This window comes from Neovison vison, chromosome 7, assembly GCF_020171115.1.
Source record: "Neovison vison isolate M4711 chromosome 7, ASM_NN_V1, whole genome shotgun sequence".
Taxonomy (NCBI): Eukaryota; Metazoa; Chordata; class Mammalia; order Carnivora; family Mustelidae; genus Neogale; species Neogale vison.
The window spans coordinates 9,557,717-9,581,643 of NC_058097.1; the positions used below are offsets into that span (position 1 = coordinate 9,557,717).

At 47.8% G+C, this 23,927-nt stretch overlaps 1 protein-coding gene across 1 annotated transcript in view; it reads right to left on the reverse strand.

Annotated features, from left to right (window-relative positions):
* VAT1L (vesicle amine transport 1 like) overlaps positions 1-22,393 on the reverse strand; it is a 137,376-nt gene extending 114,983 nt beyond the window's left edge. The window contains exon 1 of the mRNA XM_044255684.1: positions 22,075-22,393. Within this exon, the coding sequence (XP_044111619.1) occupies positions 22,075-22,307 (233 nt within the window). The 5' untranslated portion in view covers positions 22,308-22,393. The remainder of the gene's footprint in view (positions 1-22,074) is intronic.
* Positions 22,394-23,927: the final 1,534 nt, after the last annotated feature.

The following is a 23,927-nucleotide window of genomic DNA, read 5'->3' on the forward strand; positions in this document are numbered from 1 at the left end:
AGTTCTAAGAAGACACATGGAAAGCAGCCAGACACCATGGCCATCAGCCAGTCCACGAGAAGAGAGAGAGAAAAAGGACAGATTCAAAAGATCTCAAAACAACCTCACATATCAGTCAGCACACAAACTCACACCAGCACTGTGCCATCCATGGCGCCCATAATGGCAAGTAGCCACCTTCCAGGGACTACATTACATCCAACTGGGGACTGTAACTGGACGTGAGATCAAACGGATTGATACTGGAGGGTTTGTTTCACAAATCTTAGTTCTCTCTGGATGAGAAAAGACCAGGTCTTTTCTATTAACATACTACTTTTGAAATACATTAGTTATCATTAAAATATATTAAGCAAAAAAAAATAATAAAATAAGATAAAATATATTAAGCCATCCCCTTGGAAAATCATATACTCAATTTTAATAATATCAATGTTCCAAACTGTTGTTTTCTTTTTAAGAGCTAGTCTTAGACACTGCGTTGAATACTCATTTACTGATCAAATGAGAAAACACATTTTTTTTTCACCAGAGACTCTGATGAGTATATAGAGTTAGTATACTAACTGTTTTCATAAGTCACCATTCTAAGAAAGACTCGGGTTATAGGGAACAGGCGTAAAAACTCCTCGGTCTGGCCCAGGGTCCTTGTTTTCCAAGCAAGATGACTCGAACCACTTTTGAAACACAGCTTGCCCATTCCTTCCTCAGCTGCCTTGGTGCCAAGGAAACATCAAACTCTACCTAGATCTCCTGGTCATCACTGTCCCTGACAGAGAGTGGGTAATGATGAGGAGGATGACTTCCTTGAAAGGTGAAGTATTGCTAATGCGTGTCCTCCTCAAAGGCAGCCGCCTGCCTCGTGTCCCTCTGTTTCCTGAGCACCTGCTGTGTACCAGACCCACAGCAGCATAGCAGGTACCAAGCAGCACCTGCCAGGTGAAGGAGGGTACTCATGAGTACTCAAACAGAGGTGCCGCCGGTGTGAGTGGCCTTTCAAAAAGGAGCGAAGGCATGCTCGGAGGAATGGACACATTTCCGAGATGCGCATGTAGACTTCCAGAGATCCTACGCTTTGATGGTTAACAGTCCGTAGGGTCATTGATCAACCAAACTGTTCTCCAGTAGCGCGGTCAGGTTCTTAAGAGCCTGGAGTGGCCTGGGCACCAATCCCAGTACCACCACTTTCGCCCGTGTCACCTCGGACCAGATCCTTAGCCTCTGCAAGCCTCCGTTTCCTGATCGGTGAAGTGGAGGCTAGGGTCATACCTGCCTCACAGGGGTGTTGGGAAAATGAGTGGCAGGTAAACACCTAAGCAAGATGCCGGGTACATAGTAAGTATCCAATAAACGCTAGCATTCAGATGTGTATCTTCTCTTGAGAAGGCACAAGTACATGGTACGTTTTAGGAAGACTCCCACTGAACAAGAGTTAAAAACAGTTTCAGAACTGCGATAAGAAAACTTGGCTATACCCATCAGCTTCACTTGTGTGAAACAGCCCATCTTCCAACCCAACCAAATAAAGCAAGCATCACAGCCTAACAATTAAAGGAATTTCCATGTCCCAGATCAAGCACTCCATCCCGTTTTCCTTTGTGTGAAAACCTACGATTTCCCAAGACCCTGATGGAGCAATGCCAGAAGAAATTACTTGACAGTTCTGTAAACCTGCTAGCCCCCCCCCGGAGAAGGTCACATCCTAGACGCTTGTTTTGTTGTTCAGTCGGGCCGCCCTGGACTCCCATCCAGCATGACGTGGGCTCGCTGTAAGCTGAGAGCCAGCTGCGCAAATCCAGTGAGAAAGGCCAAGTAAGACCGACTTTAGAAAAGCCCATAACATCCCATTTCCACAGTGAGGCAAGCAGCGATTCTCCTGGGGTCATGGAGAACGCCGCCTGTCGTCAGGAAAGAAACAGGAAGTGGGTATATTCCAGGGGACAGGGGATGGGCCAGTGTTCATGCCCACACAAAGAGTGGTGAACATTTATTAATGGAGTACCCTTACATGCTGTACCGGACCTAGTGCAAGGTGCCCGTCCACGCACCTGCTCCTGAGATGGATACAGCGAGCCTTTACTGAGGGTTCAGTTTGTGGCAAGAACTGTGCTAAGTAGTTTACTTTCATAATTTAAGACTCAATGATACTCCTACGAGGTATGAACTATCACACCCATTATTCGGATGAGAAAACAGCGACTGAGCAAGATGAAGTAACTTGCTGATAGTCTCACCTTTAGAAAGGGTCAAAGTCAGGATCTGAATGCAAGTGAAGTCTAGAACTTGAACGCTTACATACAGCATCTCTTCATGGGAACCTCACCCACGGCCCTGGCTGAAGTGACGTGTCCTAGGGGCCATGTTTATCACTTCTCTCTTGACAGCGGATTGTACCAGTGGGGGGGCCCAAGGTTGGAGGAGGCCATGCCTAACCTAAGCAGGAATCCATTGCTTCTTACCAGTGTTCCCTCCAAAACTCTGAATTAGGAAACACATATGAATAAATATTTGATGTCAGGAAGGACATCAAAAGATAGTACTGAGCTAGAGGGCCCCATTGACCTGTGCCCTGGGAAGGCAGAAGTGAAAAAGCCAGTATGTAGGGAAATTAAAGGAAAAAGACTCGGAAGAGCAATAGACGCAACCCAACAGGCTGACCAAGGGTGGGCTTCCCAGATTTCGGTGCCAGGTTGCCAAGAGTGAGAAGGTCCAGTCTCCATACGTGGGCTGGCCCAGGCCCGGTGTGCCTCCTGCCTTCTGATTCACGAATTCTTTTGCTACTCCACACTTGTCTTTAGAACAGAACCTCTTTGTTTGGGTTATGTGTGTGGTCCCTGTCTGACGAAACCAAAAGACACAAACAAAGTAAAACAAATACTGTAATCAATAACCCTAAATCATCCACTGGACAGGCATTTTTTACCTCATTTTTTAAAAAGATTTTATTTATTTATTTGACAGAGAGATTCACAAGTAGGCAGAGAGGCAGGCAGAGAGAGAGGCGGGGAAAGTAGGCTCCCTGAGGAGCAGAGAGCCTGATGCAGGGCTTGATCCTAGGACTCTGAGATCATGACCTGAGCCAAAAGCAGAGGCTTAACCCACTGGGGCACCCAAGCACCCTGACCTCATTTTTTTAAAAAACAAAACCAGTAATACTGTGCAGAGATAGTAAGTTTATTGGCCCAAGGCCACACAGACAGTGAAGAGCGAAGCCATGGACTTAGGTGGGGGCTAACACTTTTCTTTTGCTGAACTATACATATTCTTAATTATAGTTTCCAATATTCTCTAAGATAACCTGATTCTCTAAGATAACCAGACATTGTTTGGGGATGGCAAGGACTATTTTCATGACCCAGGCTCACATAGAGGGTAATCTACAGATGTCTCTCTTACCTAATATTTATATGGTTCTTAAACATTTAAAATTGTTGCAAAAATAAAATAAAATAGTGCTGGAAAGTGCTTAATAAAATGTTCTGCTAGGTAATCTTACTTTTCTTAAAGATTAGTATAATTTTTTTTTAAAGATTTTATTTATTCATTTGACAGAGATCCCAAGTAGGCAGAAAGGCAGCAGAGAGAGAGAAAGGGAAGCAGGCTCCCTGCTGAGCAGAGAGCCTGACAAGGGGCTCAATCCCAGGACCCTGAGATCATGACCCGAGCTGAAGGCAGAGGCTTTAACCCACTGAGCCACCCAGGCGCCCCAAAGCCCACTGAGCCTCCCAGGAGCCCCAAAGATTAGTATAATTTTAATAAAGACCTTAATTTGTTCTTCCACACTGTTACTCAAAGGCTCTGTTTAAAGGGTTATGAAGACAGGTTTGACAAAGGGACCCCCAAAATCTCAAAGCAAAGGATGGGAGACGTGATAGAAGACACAGAGAGATGTGGGGTAATCCCTTTGCAAAATTACACTCGGTTCTGTCACAGGACAGTGCAGCTGCAGTGTGCTTCCACACACATCTCATGAAGCCTTGTGACAATCCCAGAAGGGCGCCGAGTGTGTATGTTATGATTCCCATTAAATAGATGTGAATAACGAGACTCCTTAGATAAGAAACCTGACTTATCAAAGACAACACCAATTAGCACATGGCAGAGCTGAGACTTGAATTGAAACAAGGTCTTCAAACTCCTTGTTTGTTGTGTAACCCCTGACGCCACGAACTCTTAGATATAAGTAGATAAGGTCATCCGTGGCCTTGGCTGAGCCTTCGAGGCCCTCCCCAGGTAAGTGCCTCCCCAGCACCAGGTAAACACCAGACTGTTTACTTGGTGCTCCTTTGTCCTGTGTGCTCTCCTTAAGATATTACCAAATCGAAGTAAATGGGAGGTGGAGGGGAAGGGCCGTAGTGACTGACTGGTTCAGTTGGTGAAGCATCTGCCTTTGGCCCAGGTCATGATCCCAGGGCTGTGGGATTAAGCCAGGGTCCTGGGATGGAGACAGGTGTTGGGCTCCTTGCTCAATGGGAAGCCTGCTTCTCTGCTTCTCCCTCTGCCTCTGCTCCCCACCCCTACCGCCTCACTCTCTCTGTGCTCACTCTCTCTCACATAAAGAAATTTTAAAATCTTAAGAAAAAAAAAAAAGCGTAGGTAAACAGGAAGGGATACTTGGTGGTCTTAGAAAAAGACACTGATTTGGGATGCTTAGGTTGTATTCAGAAGGAAGGCAAGCCAGCCATAGTCTCTATACTTTATTTTCTGTTCTCTTCTAAGTGATGGATGCCAACCCTGTAATGTGTCATGGGAGAGGTTTAGCTGCCTTCATTTTACGTTCTGCTAGACTCAACAAATATTTCTCCTGTGACGATGCCGCTGCATGTATTAACGCGTGGACCCTTTCAGTCTCCATTTTGTGCACGAGGAAGGAGAGGCATGGAGAAGGTGAAATGCCTTGCCTGAGGTTGTATCGTTGGTGACAGAACTGGGATATGAGCCCCTTTCGTATGACTTCCAATCTTGCGCTTTTGACCGTTAGGGCCGCTATACAGCATGGTGGACTAGTCTGTATTCTTGTCCTCAAGGCTCCTGGTCTGGGAGCTGTCCATTGCTTTTGGATATGCTAATGATACTAAAGAAAGACACAAGGGATTCGTTACAGGATACCACCAAGTGGACGATGGAAGAACCAGCTATAGTTTATTAACTTTCCAATTTGAAATGATATTGGCCCAAAAAGTTTAGCCAAAAAGAGGCAAGGACATATGGAGAAGTTCCCCTGTCTTTTATTCTCTAGGTGAAAGGAAGGGAGGGGTTGTTTATATGGAAGGATTGTAGATCTCCTGCCTCTTAGTTCCTTCCCCTGGTTGTGGGTACCCTCAGCACTGGCCATGGGACTCCAAACATTGTCAGACCACCACACAGAGAACAGTGTTATGAAAATCTCCCTCTTCCAGCAGCTTACTTCTGTTGACACAGATCAGCAGAACTCCATCATACATTCTCATCTCACACCCGACAGAAATCCCAAGTATTGCCTCGTCATTGGTTCAGTCCCCTTCGGAAACATGTTCTTTTACCTACAAGGGAATATTGTTGAGCATATCACTTGTTACATTTGCTTCTTTATGAAGACAGGAATATCAGTACAGGGACTGGTTTGTACGGATCTTCCAATCCCAGGAGTTTATAAACTAATTCTATTCCTTTCTTTGCACTGGCTAGTAGGAAGCTCCAAGCCAGATTTGCAGCACTCCCCCTGCCCTTATCCAGCTGCAAGACGTTATGGTCTTTGTCCTCTCTGTCATCCTAACACTCAACTTCATCTTAACTTTCTGAATGCTTTGGAGTTTCCATTTAAAAAAAAAAAAAATCTTGGGGTGCCTGCGTGACTCGGTTCTTAAGTGTATACCTTCTGCTCAGGTCATGATCCCAGGGTCCTGGGATCGAGCCCCGCATTGGGCTCTCTGCTCAGCAGGAAGCCTGCTTCTCCCTTTCCCAGTCCCCCTGTTTGTGTTCCCTCTCTCGCTGTGTCTCTCTCTGTCAAATGAATTTTAAAAAAAAAAATCTCAAAAAAAGTAATCTTAAACTCTAATATAATGCATCTCAAACTTTATTATGTATCAGAATTCCCTGGAGGGTTTGTTAAAACACAGATTACTAGGCCTTGCTGCTGAGTTTTCTGACTCAGCAGGTCTAGAGTGAGGTCCAAGACTCTGCATTTCTAGCAGGTTTCCCGGTGATGCCGCCGCGGCTGGTCTGGGGACCACTTAGGGAACTAAGTATCCTTTCTTTTTAAGCGACTTCATGTCCTTTTTGGAATGAGGCTAGGGAAAAATTAATAGATGATGATTAAATAGATAAGAAAATGGAAAGCTCTCTCACTGTCCTCTAGGGCCCTTGAATTTTTTGATCCTGGTCCAAAGGATTATACATATCCTTGTGAAATGCGGTCTTACTAGATTAGCCTCATTATGCCAATTTGTCTGGCTCTTTTTGGATCCTCATTCTTTTATCCAAAAAACTGGCTCTTCCTCCCGAATTTGTTAGTAACGCCTATACCCAAACTGCGAACAAAAATAGAGGTTGTCACGTTCTTGGTGACTTAGGGTTTTTATGAAGATCATGAAAGAGGTCATGGGAGGGAATCTAAAATATAGAAAAAATATATATATATAGAACTAACCGACATCCTTTAAGTCTCTTGAAATCATGAGCTCCTATGTTCTCTGAAACATGTCCAACAGCCTTAGAATTCATGTGTAAGCAGTACTCACTCACTGAGACCATGTTCTTTCGTAGGGCTTTGTGACAGCTGGAGCGCTCCCCCCACCAGAAACTGGCAGATATGTGGAAACCCCCATTCTAGTTTCTCTGGTGATGGGGCATGGGGACAAAAGGAATTATTTGGGGGTACCTGGATGGCTTAGTGGGTTAAGCCTCTGCCTTTAGCTCAGGTCATGATCTCAGGGTCCTGGGATCGAGTCCTGCATCGGGCTCTCTGCTCAGCAGGGAGCCTGCTTCTCTCTCTCTCTCTCTCTCTCTCTCTCTGCCTGCCTCTCTGCCTACTTGTGATCTCTGTCTGTCAAATAAATAAATAAAATCTTTAGAAAAAAAAAAGGAATTATTTGTGGCTAGAGAACAGTTTGGGGATACTTATTACATAGCAGGCATGGCGTTAAGTGTTTTAGAAGCATGATTTTTACAACAATAAAAACAATGCTAGGGGATCGCTCATATTACGACATTTTACAGGAACAAAACCAAGGTACATTGAGGTTCTCGAAACCAAGGTGCGAAAACAAATAATGTGAGTCTAGGTCTATGCTTTTGGCTACTGGCCTTTGCTTCTGAAAGAGCATCACTCAGATTTCCCAGCTCCTTGACTCATCTGTCCCATGGAGCCATTCCTACCTCCTGAGCGTATCCTAAGGCTTGGCTCCCCGGAGTGAACAGGGGCCCTTGAAACGATAAAAGCTGCTTACAGTATGGCGTGATGGGTGACTTTATAGAGGACAGGCAAGGGAGCTCACACAGCCACCAGACACACGCTGTCCCACAAGATCACCATGAAGTCAGAACACTGACCCCCAGAAAAGAGTCACCCAGGAATTGTCCTGGTGGTCCTCTGCTACCACCGAAGCTTAAATGTAGATCCTTAGCTTTAGCCCTCTGTCCCCCTCTCAAGTGAGCTGCTTGAAGTCCTTGAGCCTTCGTTTACTCATCTCCAAAATGGGGTAGCAAGGTGCTCACCGTGCAGGGTGTTGGTGTGGACCGTGTATGACAGGGCATGGGACACAGAGCACCTCACGCACAGTGAAAGACTCAATAAACGTGAGCTGCTGGCATTGTCACCCTCCCACCCCCTCACCTCCACCATCACAACACAAAGAAGGTGTCACAGGTCAGCTTTCCTGGGAAGCAGCCTCTGAGCCCAAGATTTGCACGCAAGGAGGTGTGAAGGGGAGAGCTCTAGAAATAATACCTGTGCGCTCCTGAGGGCCCTGGCTGAGTAGAGGGAGAAAGTTCAACACTGATGTGGTAGTAAAAAGACTCAGTTTATCCACAGAAAGTTCCAGAGCTAGGATGGCCCCTCACGTCTTCATGAATCAAGGCCAGGGGACAAGGCCTTCATACCCTCACATCAGCTAGTCCCGGATAAGAGCTGCCGCCCGGGGAGAGAGCACAGGGGCACAGCCGGGAGGGGTTGGCCACCACCACTCCAGGTCCTGGATCCTCAGAGGGGTTCTGGGTGGTGTACCCAATACCCACTGTAAGGCAGGAGGCACCTTCTTCCTTTTCTAGGTTTTATTCCCTTGTGGGCACAGAGCAGCTGCCACTGATGGTACATATTTATGGAGCTTTGTATGGTGGCCCCTGAGGAGGAAAGGTCCAGAGGTTTTATAACCAATGGAAGAAAAGAGAGTGAGATCTTTAAGCCAGGACCTGAGAAAATAAGAGGAAAGGGAAAGGCAGGAATTGAAGGGAGCAAAGCACCAAGGAAGGGACAGACACTAAGAAAAACAAGAAAGGGAAAGGCAGATAGATTGTCAGAATATTTGGGAAGGTTCCCGAAAAATAGGAGTTTGGGGCTTCCTGTGGGTCTGTGGGAAGTCGGAGGTCACAGAATGCTGGGAGGGACGTGGCCGTGGAGGAGAACACTGTCAGACTCCAGGTGGGAAGTGTGGAATTCCCTTGGCTTGGGGAGTGTCCATGGGCGCCTCCGCCATCTCCCAAAACACCAGGAGGGCCAACCTTGAGCCTGTGCTCCAAGCACAAGCCACTCCCGGAGGGGGAGGTGCGCCCTCTTTACACTGCACTTCTCCTGCTGCGCTGTGTTCATCAAAGTATTTAACTCCCAGTCCCAGCGGGGGCAAAGAAGCAGGTGTCTGATCATTCCCTCATCTCCCCAGTGCTGCCATTTCTGTTTTTGTTTCTTCATCTCAGCTGATAACTTGAGAAAGCCCAAGACAATAGGCCTTGATCTCAGAAAATCTGGCTTCCAAATTCTTTTTTTTCTTTCTGGGTTTGTGTAAGCACCCATTCTGTTATCTGAAGACTGATAGGAATCTGTTAAGGGAGGGGAAAAAAACACTCATTGTCTAAAACAAGGACACCTTTTATGCAGATTTCAAACTACGCCTCTCATTGGAGAGCAGCCACAATTGTCCTGGATGAACCTCAGGAGGGAGAAGCCACCTGTGTTCCATCAGCGGTGGGAACGTTGGAAGTAATGCTCAGACTCTGCTCTCCCCATCGCTGGCCTGTGGTTCCTGACACAGGCCCCCCACATCTGGCTCCACATGACCTGCTCACTCTCTCTAACCACTGTTTCCAGATAAACAGACCACTGTGGCCATGTGAGACCTAACAGAGCTCCCCGGCACTTTTGATGTCCTTTGTAATCTACCATTTTGCTTATGAAGTCAATAATACTGTTGTTGCCCCTGTCCCCCGCACCCACAGATCCTGATCCACAAATTATAGATGATGACGAGGGCAGCGTAGTCTGGGCTAGAGTTGTACACATCTGGTTCATTCCCTCTGAGAGAGGAAATATATTCCAACCCTATGTCCAAATTAGTATTCAAAACCTTCTTCAGTAGTATTCCAAAAATGGAACCAAATGGCCAGTGATTGAAAATCGAAATAGCAAGAGCCAGCTTTCAACAGAAACAGAAAAGCAGGGTACTGATGGATCCAAAACAAGCTCTCTCTGATGCCAAGAAGAACCCCTTGATTTCTGGACCTGGAGTCCCTCATTTACTCTCAGCTTCTCCTGGGGACACAGCAGGTATTTGTTCCTGAGAAGGTTCCTAAAAAGGTTAAAATCTCCGTGGTCCGCAGTTAGATGTTGATGGAGTCTGTGACTTCAAACAGGCGTCTGGCAGTGGTTGGTTATGTAGAACATTCAGTCTAATTCCGTTTAAATTCAGCAGCCCCTCCACAGCGGGGGGCTTGCCTCGGCATGAATGTTACAGAGGTGACGGTGACGAAGGTGGCTCTCCTTCCCAGGAGTTCAGAGATCAACAAATAAGTGACTACATGGTGTGACACTCCTCAAAACAAGAGATGGTACAAGGGTCATAGCTCGCACAGAGAGGGCAGTTCCTAACTCGCTTTGCAGGAATCCCATTTGCAGGTGTCCCCTGGGATGTATCACTTAGGAAGGGGTGTATCCTTTGCTCCTGTTTTCCCAAACTCTTTTGTTTCACCCCATCTCTCAACGGCAGGGAGAAGGCAGCTGAAAACTCCAGACAGTGCAAAGCGGTTCCTGCTTAACGTCTCACTGGAGACCCACCAGGGTGAAGGCTCCATAGAGAAACAGTCCATTTTGGCTTTAACATGACAGTGATCCCCTAAGTCATCACTACCGATAAAAACAGTGTTTAGTGAAAGAGTTGTTTCAGTCCCAAAAGATAAGGTGAAGACGAAAGCAGCGAATTACCCAGCTGAACATTCTGCAGTGGTAGAAAAGTCTGTATCTGTGCTGTCCAACCACTGGCCGTATGTGGCTACCAAACACTCGACATGGGGCCAGAGTGATTAAGGAACTGAACTTTTAAGGTTAGCTAATTAATATTTAAATGGGATTAGCCTAAGAAGGAGGGAGCAGCAGAAGCACGACCCTGCTGTCTTCCCCGTAGACTTTGAGCAGCTCCAAGGCAGAGCTGATCTTAAAACCCACCCCTCTGTGTTCAGTGCTTAGCACAGGGTGTGTTCTGGTCTTGCAAAAACTATGCTTCCACGGAAGGTATCTGCAGGAAAATAGCTAGGAGTGATCCAAGCTCTTCCCTTCCTTCTTGCTGAAGGGGATGACCTCGGCCGCGCAGCCCTGGCGTGTAAGCTGGCGTGTAAGAGGATCAAAGTCCTACTTGATTGATGTGCTTCGGGAAGAGCAAAGATTTACTTCTGGAAGATAAAAGAAGAGGCGTGAAAGGCGAGCAGAGATAAATGTGTAAGACAGGAGATCCAAGGGCAGGATTTGAGAGTCCGGGGGAGTCTGAAGAGTAGCGGGGGGCCAGTTTGGAGGTTAGCGGGAGGCCCGGGGGAATGGAGATGGGGAGAGGAAATTTTTGAGAGGATTTTCTCTGGAGCACAAGTGGATCTAGCTTTGGTGTTTTCCAAAGGACTCCATAGAATCTGACAGTGCTTTGAAATTGTATTGGAAGTTGGGCTTCTGTTGGAGAGTGAACAGACCCAACTACATCAAGGATACAAAAGGGAAGGAGAAGAATAGGAAAAGCAAAGACAATCTTAAAAGAGCAAAAGCAAGAAGTCGAGTCTCCTTCAAGTGCTGTTGCCAGAGCACCGAGAGGTTGGGGCTCTGAGGGAATAGGAAGGTGAAAATTGCCGTTGCTGTTTATCTCCTATGGAAGAGCAGTCCCAGAGGAAAGAGTCCTCTGCAGTCGCACACCGAAGGCTCTCCACGACCTGAAGGCAGAGAAACCCTTCTGGAGGGTGGGCGCGTGACTAGCCGCATTTCACGTCCTGGGTTCTGGATGCAGAATGCGGACTCAGAGCTTATTACTAGGTCCCCAGTAAGTACAATGTCAGTGAGTTTAGTGGGGAGGGTAAAAAAGAATCTGTTTACAAGATCATTCAGACCAGTCACAGGAATAATATGCAACTAATAGCTCCCCATGAGCTGATGGAACTAGGTGGAGTGTAGACCAATGAAAAACAACTGTTTCTGATCTTAGACAAGGAATCTTTTTTTGAATAAAAAAGGGAAGTCTAGTAAATAAATAAAATCTTAAAAAAAAAAAAGGAAAGTCTGTAACTTGATGGATAGTCTTTTGGAAGAAGCGGGTATGTGGGCTTTGGGAGGAAGGAGAAGGTGCTGTAGAGCACAACAGGCAGCAGAGAAAGCCTCAGCCGCGTTCAGTGTAGGACTCAAGGCTGTGGGGGCCAGTGGAGGTGCCCCCCTATGGATCTGTCTGCATGAAGAACAGCTAAGCCTTCTGGGGAAAAGAAAAAAAATTATCCTAAGGCAACCGTGAGTTGGAGAATTTGAGTAAGTCAGGATGAAGCCACCCGTGGCAATACAAGGGTGGGCAGGGTGGGAAGGGAGCGGCTTGACTGTGGTGCGAAGTCACCCTTCACACCCTTCATAGTTGGAGTCTAGGACAGAGCAGTGAAAATGGGTATAAAACCCGGGAAGATGAAGCCCTGGGGAGAGAGAAACCTGGCTCAATCAACATCAGCTCTCTTTGTCTAATTAGTTGTGTGATCTTTAGCAAATTCCCTCACTTCTTTGATCCTATGTCTTCATCTGTGAAATGTTCAGTATCCTAGAAATGCCTATGAAACACTTAGCATAGACACTCAATAAAGGCCATTACGATAATAGCGACGATAAGTAATTAACCAAAGAGTGTTACATTTATTAGCTCAGAACAGCAGGGGCATGAATACATAAGGTGGCATAGGCTGCTTTTAACCTAAATGGGTGGAAAGGATGCCCATGGCCCTAAGCAGAGGGGCACACCACGCGGGATGGAGAGGATGGGAAACATGGCGGGGTGGCTCCAGGGTGTGGTAGGAGGGGCAGAACAGGGCAAGAGGAGGGGGTCAGAATCAGTGGGGCAACCAGCAGAACTGCCTGTGTCAGGGCAGGAAACCCTTGCACCCATCTGGCAGGTGTGGAAGGGGAAGGTCCTGAGACCTGCCAAGGAAGGTAGGAACAGAGTTATGGACATACTAGACTGCTTATTTTAAAAAAGATGGTTTTTTTTCCCCCCAGTAGTTTGAAATAATGTGTTTACTTTCCAGCTTTACCGAGATGTAACTGACCTATACCATTGCATGAGGGGAAGGTGCACAATGTAACGATGGGATATTTATGCATACTGGGACATGAGCACCGCCTAAGTTTGGTCAAATACTGTCTCAGCATCCAGGCTGCTGAAGCCCGGGTCCCCAGGTGGACACACGGGACAGGCATGCTTGAGTCAGTCCTCCTGGAGTAACAGTCCCCAGACGCAGCCCACAGGGTTCTCTCCAAGGTCCCTGGGCTCCCGCACTCGGTGCTGCGGGATGTCAGTGAACAGAAAACGACAGAGCATCTTGCGAAGTCCGAGACCCCACACTTCCCAGCCAAGGGCAAGTAGTTATTAGAGAATTCAAAAAGCGAACGTCCAGCTTCGAGAAAACAGATGGTATCAAGGACAGATGAAACCAAGCCGTCTGAGCTCCGTCGGCATCTCAAGTCTCCCCTCCAAGCCCCACACGCTGGAGAGATGGAGGCCCCTGACAGAGGAAGCTGCGGGGACAGAGGGAAGCTTGAGGCCACACGGCGTGGACCGGCTGCCGCCTGTATTAGGCAAGTCAGTGCTGATGCTATGGTAACTTCTGTAGAAAGCTACACCTAACATTTGGGGGGAAAGTTGGTAATGTATTCGTTCATTCCCCAGACATTTATTGGGTGCCTACTGTTAACCAAGCACCAGGCTTGGTGTTCACCAGTTAAATGATAATAGAGCAAGTTTCTAGAACTTCCAGGATTACCAAAGAGATTTAAAAGACAGTGGGCTTCCAAGCTGAAAATATGATATATGTCATTTTTTAAGTTGATGCAGTCACTCTGTGCTGAGACTATAAGGTCCCAGGATAGGGAATAGAGCTGGCTTCTCCAGTCCCATCTCTGATTCGTCCCTTTTTATGGTGAAGATTGAACTCTCCCATCCTCTATGGTGGCTACCATTTTGATTAGTTCTGTGTGTTTCTCACCCCTGTCTTCTGTTAACTGCCTTCCATTCCTTTCAGAGTATCTACCCACCCCACCCCCCAACACACACATACACACTCACTTCGTGTGTTCCTAGTAGGGCAATCATTATGCTCCATCCCTCAGGGTAGGAGGGTACAAGATGCAAAAGTGGCCAAGCCCGTCATCCCCTTGGGTCAGGCAGAGAGAGAAAGAGAGATCCAATGGCTGGTATGTGATTCACAAAGGGCCATTAAGATTCCTTCCTTGATATTTGAAAACTGGGAGAATAAGTTGGGGCTCTGCATTGGGCCTTGCTAACCTTGCATGAGCCATCTGCAGCAGAAGGCCACCACGTCTCCTAGTCTCAGGAAGGAAGGTCATTGCAGGAGAAGCCCATGAAGCTACCTTGTGAGAAGACAAAACATGGAAGGGAAGAGGGGAGAGCCTAGAAGGCCAGAGACCACTTCACCATGATGGTTGGCATGACTGAAATAAAGGAAAGAGAAGTCAGAGCAGAAGTGACTGGTCTTCTTTTTGAAGATCTCCGATCTTGGCTCAGCTTCTGGCACACAGTAGGAGCACAGTACATTTTGGCTCCATTTCCTCTCTTGTTCCTTCAGGAATTCATCTGTATCTTCTTGTGTATGTCATGGCACAATGGCACATCCTGTCTGGGCTATTTTTTGTTTGTTTGTTTTTTAAAGATTTTATTTATTTGACAGACAGAGATCACAAGTAGGCAGAGATGCAGGCAGAAAGAGAGAGAAGAGGAAGCAGGCTCCCCACTGAGCTCAGGTCATGATCCCAGGACCCTGAGATCATGACCTGAGCTGAAGGCAGAGGCTTAACCCACTGAGCCACCCAGGTGCCCCTGAGCTACTTTTGACATAAGGATCTTGTACCCTTTGGAGTCTGAATAGGGACTCCATCCAGAAAACTTCATGAAGTATGGAGGGACTTTGTAATGTCCTATTCCTTGTGTCTCCTCCCTACCACTATGACATATTTAACATATACTATGTGACAAGGACTTCGTTCAACAAATATTAAATATATCACCATTACTAGATACTTTAGACGTATTGTCTCTTTTTACCCTCCCACAAAAAAGTACCCCACAGGTGCTGTAATTATACCCACATTACAGATGAGCAAACTGAGACAATAAAAGCTGAAGACATTTTCCTAAGGTTGGACAGGTTGACTTGTTGATATCACTTCAGACATTGACTATAACCAAAAAGCATCCTTCCTTTCATCCAGTCTGGGTGCATAGTCAATGGCAGCCCAAGAAATGAATCATGATCATTCCCTTCACAGAAGATAATGATCCTGCATTGGGCTCTGGGGACTACAGCCATTTAGACAAGTCTGGAGTAAAAGGGCCCAACGCTTTCACTTCCCAAGGGGGTTCTGTCTGGGAAAGCACTCTTTAGCACGCTTTTGGCTCCAGAACGATGCAAGAGGGGTGAGGCGTAGCTGAGGGGTCAAGGATCACTGACAGAATGGGATTGAGGACAGAAGCTGACTGCGTGTTTTCATCAAGAAAATATCACGTTCAAAGATGAAACAGCCTCCTTCATTGAAGCACATATTTTGTCTCCTGGGCCTTCAAACATCAAATTTACTCATTTTAATACCGTGGCTCCAACTGATTTTCTGTGTGAGATCACACACAGAGGAATCAAACTAATTTGAGATTACACGCCTGCTGCCCTTTTCCTATGAAGAGGCTCCTCTTGTATCTAATTAAACTTCTTCTTCTATGACAAATGCCAAGGTGCCAAAAAAGATCCCTATTAAGAGAAATGTCAGGAACTTGGGGTCATGGGGGTACCATTCCCCCATGACTGAGGGAGCTCTGTTGTTAGCGTTGAATGCCAGCGATGGACCCGAAAGTCGTGGGATTTGGGTTCCTCTGAATGAGAGGGAACGAACTCCAGAGGCTGTACTGTTCTGCACCCCAGCTACCTGAGAAATTATGCTGCCTCCCATGTGGATCAGTCCAGATCCATTCCAGCCCTGGGACTGAGACTCAAAAGCCATCCCCCTGCTCCCTGGTGCCAGTGTAGTTCGGTAGAACAGCAGGACCAAGGACCAGAGGATGGCATCCATTTCCCACCTGTCTTTTTACAGTTTGAGTGACTGAGGAAGGCAAAGAACCTTTCTTGAATACCCACGGCGTGCAAGGGACAGTCAGCACTGTAGTCTTCCTAACACACCAAAAAGTGGGTGTAATTACCAAAATGAGGATGTGGGCAAGTTGAAAGTACTCTTTGACTAAGATCACAAAGCCATGGTGAGGCAGAGTTCGGGTCTGAACTCAGAACTCTTGTAGCTTCTCACTCTTTCCACCTTAGCTCTGAGTCCCACTTTCCTCTCTTGGAAAGTAAGCATGATAACCTAATGGGGTTATGAGGGTCCAGTGTAAAATGGAGGAGAGCAATGGGCTTTTGTTGCTCCAAAGATGGTGCAAGGAGAGGGTAGGATGAGCGTGATTATCAGTCATTGCTTCCTTTACCCATCATGGGCCACCTGCTATATAATTAAGATCAGGCTGCTATTTATGGGAACCTACTGTATGCCAGATGTTCTATGAGATGTTCTGTACTTCCTTTTTCTATGAAATAGAAGAACCACTGATTCTGGGCTTCCTTTCTTCCTCCAGTTGCTGGGAGGGCAAGAAGTCCGTCCCATTATTGGATGAAGAGCAGACTTGGTCACTATTCCCAGCCCTCACCAGGGAGGACACAGTTCATGGGCAGATGCGAACTTCCATGAATAAGTAAGATCCCTAAAGTAGCATCTTCATCTCCTTGTCACCAAGCGGGGTTCAGAGTGAGTCAGCACAGAGTCATCCCTTCCTGTCAAATCCTGACATCTCTATCCAACAGAGTGATCCAGAACACCTTGTTCCCACCTCCATGCCAGAGAGGCTCCTGGCTTGGGTACTAGGGACCCTCCAAGCAGTTTCTCAGCTTTACAAACGTCACTGTCACTTAACCTTACGCGCTCCACTTGCTTATTTGAATACACACGGGAAAGATGATATTGGCCATGTTTCATTAGATTGGCCGTATCGGTGACACTTTAACGCTGTGCCGTTTGGGGGTATCCTACAGTCAAGTTGCCAATGTAGCGATAGCCCAGTGGAGCGAAGAGGGCAGAGGAAGGAACCTGAATGTCCTCAGTGGATCCAAGGAGTGGTGACTGTGTTAAATCAGCATGGGCATTCTGCACCAACAGTCCTAGCAATTTGATCTTAAGTAGATCTCTAAAGGGTCCCGTCAGTCAGCAACGAAGGGACATGGGCGTGGTTTAGAAATACAATGGCCATTTTGGGAGGGCGAGATGGCACTGTACCATGTTGAGTCTTAATCATTTATACTTCGATTCAGTCAAATGCAAGCACGGTTCTTTGTATTCCTGATTCCAGGCTTGGTGCCTGTCTGCCTCTCTGTACCCCTGAGTCTCTCAGGCCTTTCTCTATTGTACCTTTGTCACTGAGTCTTTCTGATTCTCCCAAACGTAAGGAGTCCAGGAACAGGCCGACTTGGAGTGGTTGGGGATCGTCCCATGTCTCTGAATGTCAGCTTCTCATCTTTAAAATAGAGACAGCGGTACTGATATTGTTGAGTTGTCGTTAGGATAAACTGAAACGAAGTACACAGCAGGGAACTCAGTGTGTGGCTGCTAACAAGTGCTCGGCAAATGTTAGTTCCCTGCCCTAGCCCAATGCGTGCCACTCCTGTGACATGTTAGAGTCCCACCGTGGGTTGGCTTCCTTTCTTGTGGCCTGTCCTCGGCCCATTTTCAGATCAGCCAATAGAGCCATGACCGGCTGGGACCATTTTTCATCCAGCTGCTCTCATTCTAGCAGTTTCATGTGGCCTCTCTCCGTAAATCAGTCTGGGGAAAATATATGTCCCCAGTCCATTAGTGCCTTTCCATCACAAGCCAATCTGAGCCACAAACCAGACAAGGCTTGTTAATGGCCACTTAAATATATTTCTGCAGCCCAGCCTGGAAACCCTCGGCCTCAAATCCTCCCAGCTTCCGTCCAAGAGAAGTCTCACTGTGACAAGACTTCTGGCAGCAAAGGCGTAGACCTGACCCTTAGCAGTTATGGGGGGGGAGGGGACCATGTACCCTAATCTGCCTAGAACAATTCTGATCTGTTCCTGCTCCAGAGTAATTATTAATCAGTGCCCCTTTAACACCCCAAAAGTTCCAGTCTGAATTATATACTGTACATGGTAGCTGTGGAAACCAAGAATAATAGTTTAAATAATAATAGCAATCATTTATGAACCACTTCCTATATGCCAGGCATCACCAAAAAGGTCTTTATACACTGTATCTCATTTCAGCTCCATTACAGCACTGTAAAGGGAGGTGCTATTATCATTTCTATTTTATAGATCAGGAAACTGAAGTTTAGAGAAATAAGCAACATGATCAAGGTCAACCAGCATAGAGGGCAATGTCTGCACCTCAGTCGGATCCCTTTTTCCAGGGCAGTACACCCATCCCCCCCACTGCTGGAAGTGCAGGCAGCTCCTGGCTCAGTGGGGCGCCCTAACCCCCACACCCCTTCCAGAGGAATGGAGCTCAAACAGAAGCGTGGCACAGTGGGGGAAGGTTGGGGGGGTTGGGGTGGGTGTGCGTGTGTGTGCATGTGTGTGTGTGTGTGTGTTTGTGTACGCACGCGGGCGCGCACAGGGGCACAAAGGCTTCCCCTATTGCTTCAAGGTCAAATTGACTCTATGTACAATCCATGCTCCAGAACTCCTGGTGGGAGCCAGGGGAGACTAAATCCTTGCCTCGTTCCCTCCTTGTCCTGCTTCCCTTGCTCCCATTCTCCTGAGAGCACCCACTTAAAGAAGCATCTCTGTCTTGGGCTCTGCCTCTAGGGGGCAAGACCCAAGATCTATGGTTAGCAAGTGGCAGGGCTGGGACTCATGTCTAGGAAGGTCTCCCTCTTCATCACAGAGCAAATGTGACAGGACGTTGCCTATATTATCTACATGATTTAAATGATGGCCTCCAAGTTATCAGACTGTCAGGAAGTCAGTCATATAGGCGTAGATACAACAACGATGACAACAGCCACAACAACTACTGCTTATTTAGTGCCAATCTCTTTCTTGCATCTGATCGTCTCAACAACATAGGTTCATTGAATTCTCTGCATTTTGCAGTTGAGGCATGGCAAGCTTGGAGAAGCTGAGATGTGTCTGTTGAGGTCACACAGATAGGAACTGATGGGGCTTGGGTCTACATCCAGATCCTTCTTCTTGCAAAGGCCATGTGCTTTTTCTTCTTGGCCACTTAAATTACTCGCTGTGTAAATTGCTCAGTGAACGGTTGACTAAAGGGGTTCCCCATCAAAGCTGATGCTCTTGTAGCAAATTAGAAGACCACCCTGCACTCTCCAAAGTGTTTCTTTTTGAGTTGTATTTGACCGTCATAGCTCCAGTTGGGGAGAAAAGCCATATTACTCTGGGAATCACCAGAGAATGTTCTCTAAAGTCAGACATAAAAAGATCAAAGGAACCATATTCATTGAAGAAAGTAAGGAAAGCAAGCTTGCATGCCAAAGGTCCAGAGAGGTAAATCATATTTCCTGTGGCTCTTCCATGGAGGGAGACAAGATGGAATAAAAGGAAAACAGCAGAGCTTTAAGGAGAGACAGACCAAGACTCAAATCTTAACTGTACTGTCTGTGTGATGTTTTTAGCATATTACTCAACATCTCCAAGCCTCAGTTTGCTCTACCATAAAACCTATCACACTGGACCATAAATGAGAGGGGGTAAACGAAACAAAATATGCATTTCCCTGTACCTCTTCTCTTCCATTTCCATAAAATTTATAGAGTAAACAACTTGGACCTTCATTCCAGGTCTGAGTAATGCTAGTTCTGATGGACTATGCTTTATTCCCAAGCAAACAGCATATCCTATTTGATGATAAGAGGTTCCCATTAAAAAGAGAGAGCAGATAAAAGGGGGACCTTCATCCAGGAAGCCATCAGCTGATTCATAAAAATACAGAATGAGTCATCCTGGCTCCCAAGGCTAAACTTACAATCACTAGGCATCTTTGGCCAGCCAATTCTAGCCCAGGGGAGGAGGAAAGGCCCAGAGGGCAATCTTCACAAACCTACTTCAGTCCCTCCTTGCAAAACTGATTAACTCTGCTTCCAGCCTGGGGAAATGAAAGTCAGTCTGGGTCCTTTGCAATACTGGATCCCAAATGTTCCCCCATGCCTCGTTGGCTTTCTGAGCAACTGGGGTGGAGAATCTGCAGTGATTCGTGTGTGTGTGTGTGTGTGTGTGTGTGTGTGTGTGTGTCTCCAATAAATAACAGGCTTTGTGCATCTGGCTTTGAAAAGCAATCTCCTGGCTTTCATCTTGACATTTATTATTTCAAAATGCTTCCATTCCTATCAGTATCTATGTAATTAGCATAAGACTAGAGAACCCAGACCTATTTGTACTGCAAATGATGCTCTTTTCTTTAAAAAGTAGCTTCAACACTTTCACTCTCTGAATGTACCCTAAATGGAGAGTCAAAATGAAATACACCCGTACACGCAAGGGCACACACACCCACACACACACACATAGACACACACACGAAGTATTTTTGATCTGTGGCTAAGGAAGGAAAATTATCAGTATATAGTTTTAGTTTTACGAAGCAGACGTTCTTCCACCAGCAAGTGAAGAAAAATAAGGACTCAACAACCCTGGTCCAAGCGTCTTTTCTCACTCCACTAATCCAGCAATAACTTAGTCCTTCAGCAGTAACTGATACTGGACATACTGTCTGACAAGCACTAGGCAATGCTGGACATTGGGGATTTGTTGGTGAAAAGGGCAGACGTAAGCTCCGTCTTCTGGGACCAATCAGCTTGGTTCATGAGAGTTAACAAAACAGAATTGTACCGGATCCCCCAGTTTGCAAAATCCTCTTCCCTTACCCTGAATTCCCAAGAGTCATGTTTAGAGGCAACTGTGACCCGCTATACGTGTGAGGAATGAGTCAGAGACCAGCGCCCGCTTCTCTTGCCAGCTGCCTTCCAGCCTGGCATGTGAATCCTGCACCTGCTCCCAAAGCAGTGAATGGGAGGAGAATCTCCTTTGCATTTTTCTTGCCTCTGCATATGGTCCCAGAGTCCAGGTTTGGGGTCTAACCTAGGAACAGGTAAGCTGACTGCTGCTTTTGGGAGCAGCATCTACTGGGGACTTCAAAATACAGACATGAGAAAGGGTAAGTCCATCTCACTGTGCTAGGAGCAAATTCCCCTTAGGTGCTTCCCACGCTGCTGCATAAAGAACCAAAAAGAGTGTTGGTTCCAGTGAACCCTCTGCGGTGAGCCCTCCCTCCTAGAACTTCAGAGAAATGATCCGATAGTGACAGCACGCAGAAAGGCTTAAGCCCTCCAGAGCGAATCCCAGCGGGGAATAACTCTGAAGTTCCCCCAGGAGGAGTGGGGAATGGAAGGACACTCAGATTGCTGAGCTGCGTTTGAGATGGGGACAGTTCTGAGAAGATCGCGCGTTGTTTGTTTATTTTTCCACTTTGGAAAAGCACAGAAGAGACGCTGGAAGCACAGGAGATGCTCGTGGGGGAAAAGGGGAGCCTTGGCCTCACTCCTCACGGAGCTGAGATGCTCCAGGACCTAACCCCTGCTTCCCAGTGCCTTTCTCCCAACCAAGGCATCAGAGGGGCAGAGCGCAGCAGTGGGGAGAGAGAACGCACTTCCCCAGCCCTGCACTCTGTTGCTAGCCCTAGCAGAAACCCAGCACAGAGGTTGAAAAGATCGAGTAGCAAATCCTAATCTGGTCAGTTAGTAGCGGCAGCGAGATGTTGGGCAAATCACTGTCTGCGCCCCGGTCTCCTCACCTGAAACAGGGTGTAATGATGGTACCTAACTCATCGGGTCCCAGCAAGTATTAAATAAGATCGCACACGTTAAGACTCTAAACACAAAGGCTGGTACACAGTAAGCCGACGGTTATTATTATTTTTTTAACCGTGTTATCAAACTCCCTCTCCTGGCAGCCGGGCTGTCCTACCCGACCGAGAGCCCCCCGGAGCGCAATCTTCCAGACCCCGGTGCTGGGCGCCACCATCCACCGCGTTCCTCCCCCGCGCAAGAGCTCACAGTCCCCTCCAGTCACCGCTAGATCCGGCTTGACGAGGGCGAGGGCCACCTCGCTGCATCCACCCCCCCCCCCCAGCGTCAGATGGCCGCTGGCAGCGGGAGGATCTGAGACCCGGGAAGGGCGCGGAGCAGGCGCCCACGGCCACTCTTCCCCGCGCAGCGGCCCCGCCGAGGCTCCGCCACCCCCGCCCCGGGAGCGCCGAGCGCGCAAAGAGAGAAAGCGAGAAAGACGCGGATACTGGACCAGGCTTTGACGCGGATCTTGAGCTCGCCGTCCTGCGGCTCAGGCATGGCCTTCCTGGTGACCCGCAGCTTGTTGAGCCCCCCGAAGCCGGCCAGCACCACGGCGCGCATCTCCTGGGCGTCCCCGAGGCGGTGAGAGCCGCCGCCGCCGCCGCCCTCAGCAGGCTCTTTGCCTGCCTCCTTCTCGATCATTTGCTCCGTCTCCTCCGCCTTCTCCACGCCTTCCTTGGCCATGGCGCACAGGGGCGCGGGGCGCACGGGCTGCGGCGGCTGCGGCGCGGTGGGCTCGGGCTCCTCTCCCGCGGGTTCCTCCTGTTGAATGTGGGATGCTCGGCTGTGCAATGGCTGCAGCCTCTGCGAGCCGCGCCAAGGTCCACAGCCTCCGCCGTAATCCTCGCAAGAGCCGCGCCCTCGCCCGCCCCCTCCCGTCCCCGACCCCGCTGCCTGCCTCTCTTCGCTGCCCAAACGGAGCCTTAACTCCAGTCCCAAAGCCAGTCTCAAATCAGGCTCTTGATCGAAGGCCCGGGGCCCAGACTTGCCCAAGACTCGTGGATAAAACACACAGAGAGGACGCAGTGTCCTCCGCGGAGGGCGCAGTACTTGGTTATTTACGGCGCAGGCTCGGCGCCTTGAAATGGACAGAGAAGAATGTCTGGGCCTGGAGGATGCCTCCCGGAGTCGGGGTTGCAGCCTCTCCCGCAGATCTGCGGGGGCCGGTGGGGCAGACGGGAAACGGGGCTGTTTCCCAAATCGCCGGTACCTGCTGGAAAGGGGGGGAAGTTCTGGGAAGCGGGAAACGAGAAATCCCACTTACTCCCCTGGAGAGTCTAAAGCAGGGTCTTTTCACTCCAGACCCTCAGGGTCAGTGCAGATGTTCTTTACCAGGCGTTGCCAGGAACCTCTTATGATGGCTAATTCTCCCTACCCGCACCATTTTTGGCCATCAAAGAGGTTTCAGAAAAGAATTCTGTACCAGGAAAGGGTCCTCTTTTTGTTTTGATCCCCAGAAGATCAGTGTACACTCCCTCCCCAACACACACACAACACACACACACAGTAACTGGCTTTTTGGGTTTTGTTAAAGCCCTTTGAAAAAGAACATACACAAAAACCTGGACTTTTGGGGGGTGCTTGGGTAGCTCAGTAGGTTAAGCGTCTGCCTTGTGTTCAGATCCTTGGATGGCACCCCCTGCCCATGGAGGGCTCAGGTGTGAGGAGATTGCCTTGCAGCTGTTTATAGAAAGATTGTAGTGGGGGCGTGATAGGTTTATAGTCTACTTCCTGTGCAGCCACTGCCAGCTTTGGGGCCTTGGGCAACTCACTCAACCGTTCTGATCCTCAACTCCCTCATCCATGAAAAGGGTACATTACTTAGGGTTATTTGCATTGTGCTAAATGTTGGGGCAGGTAGAACTTTCAGTGATGACATGGTCTTTACGTTTAAGGAGCTTATTCTCAAGCACGAAGCAGGGAGGACACAGCCAACAAATAGAAATGACACCGTGGATGGTCTGAGCACTTCTTCTCCTTCCAGTCTCCCTGTGCCTCTCTTCTATTCCTCAAAAATAGTACTGTGTTCCCTCCTACCACGTGTGCCTGGAATGTATGTGCCACTTTCTTCATCTGGTGTTAGCTTCTACTTCCCTTTCAACTTAAGCACCCATTCCTTGTATCCACAGGTGGGGTCTGCCTCCTTTGTGGTAAAACTCTCATAGTGGTTGTAATGAGCTTTTATACGATCACCTGATAATTAACATCTGTTTCCTTTTTCCAACTGTGATCTTCATGTGGGCAAGAGTGATTTCTGCTTTTATCCAGCATGGTTTCCCTGGGGCTTAGCACATGATTGGTACA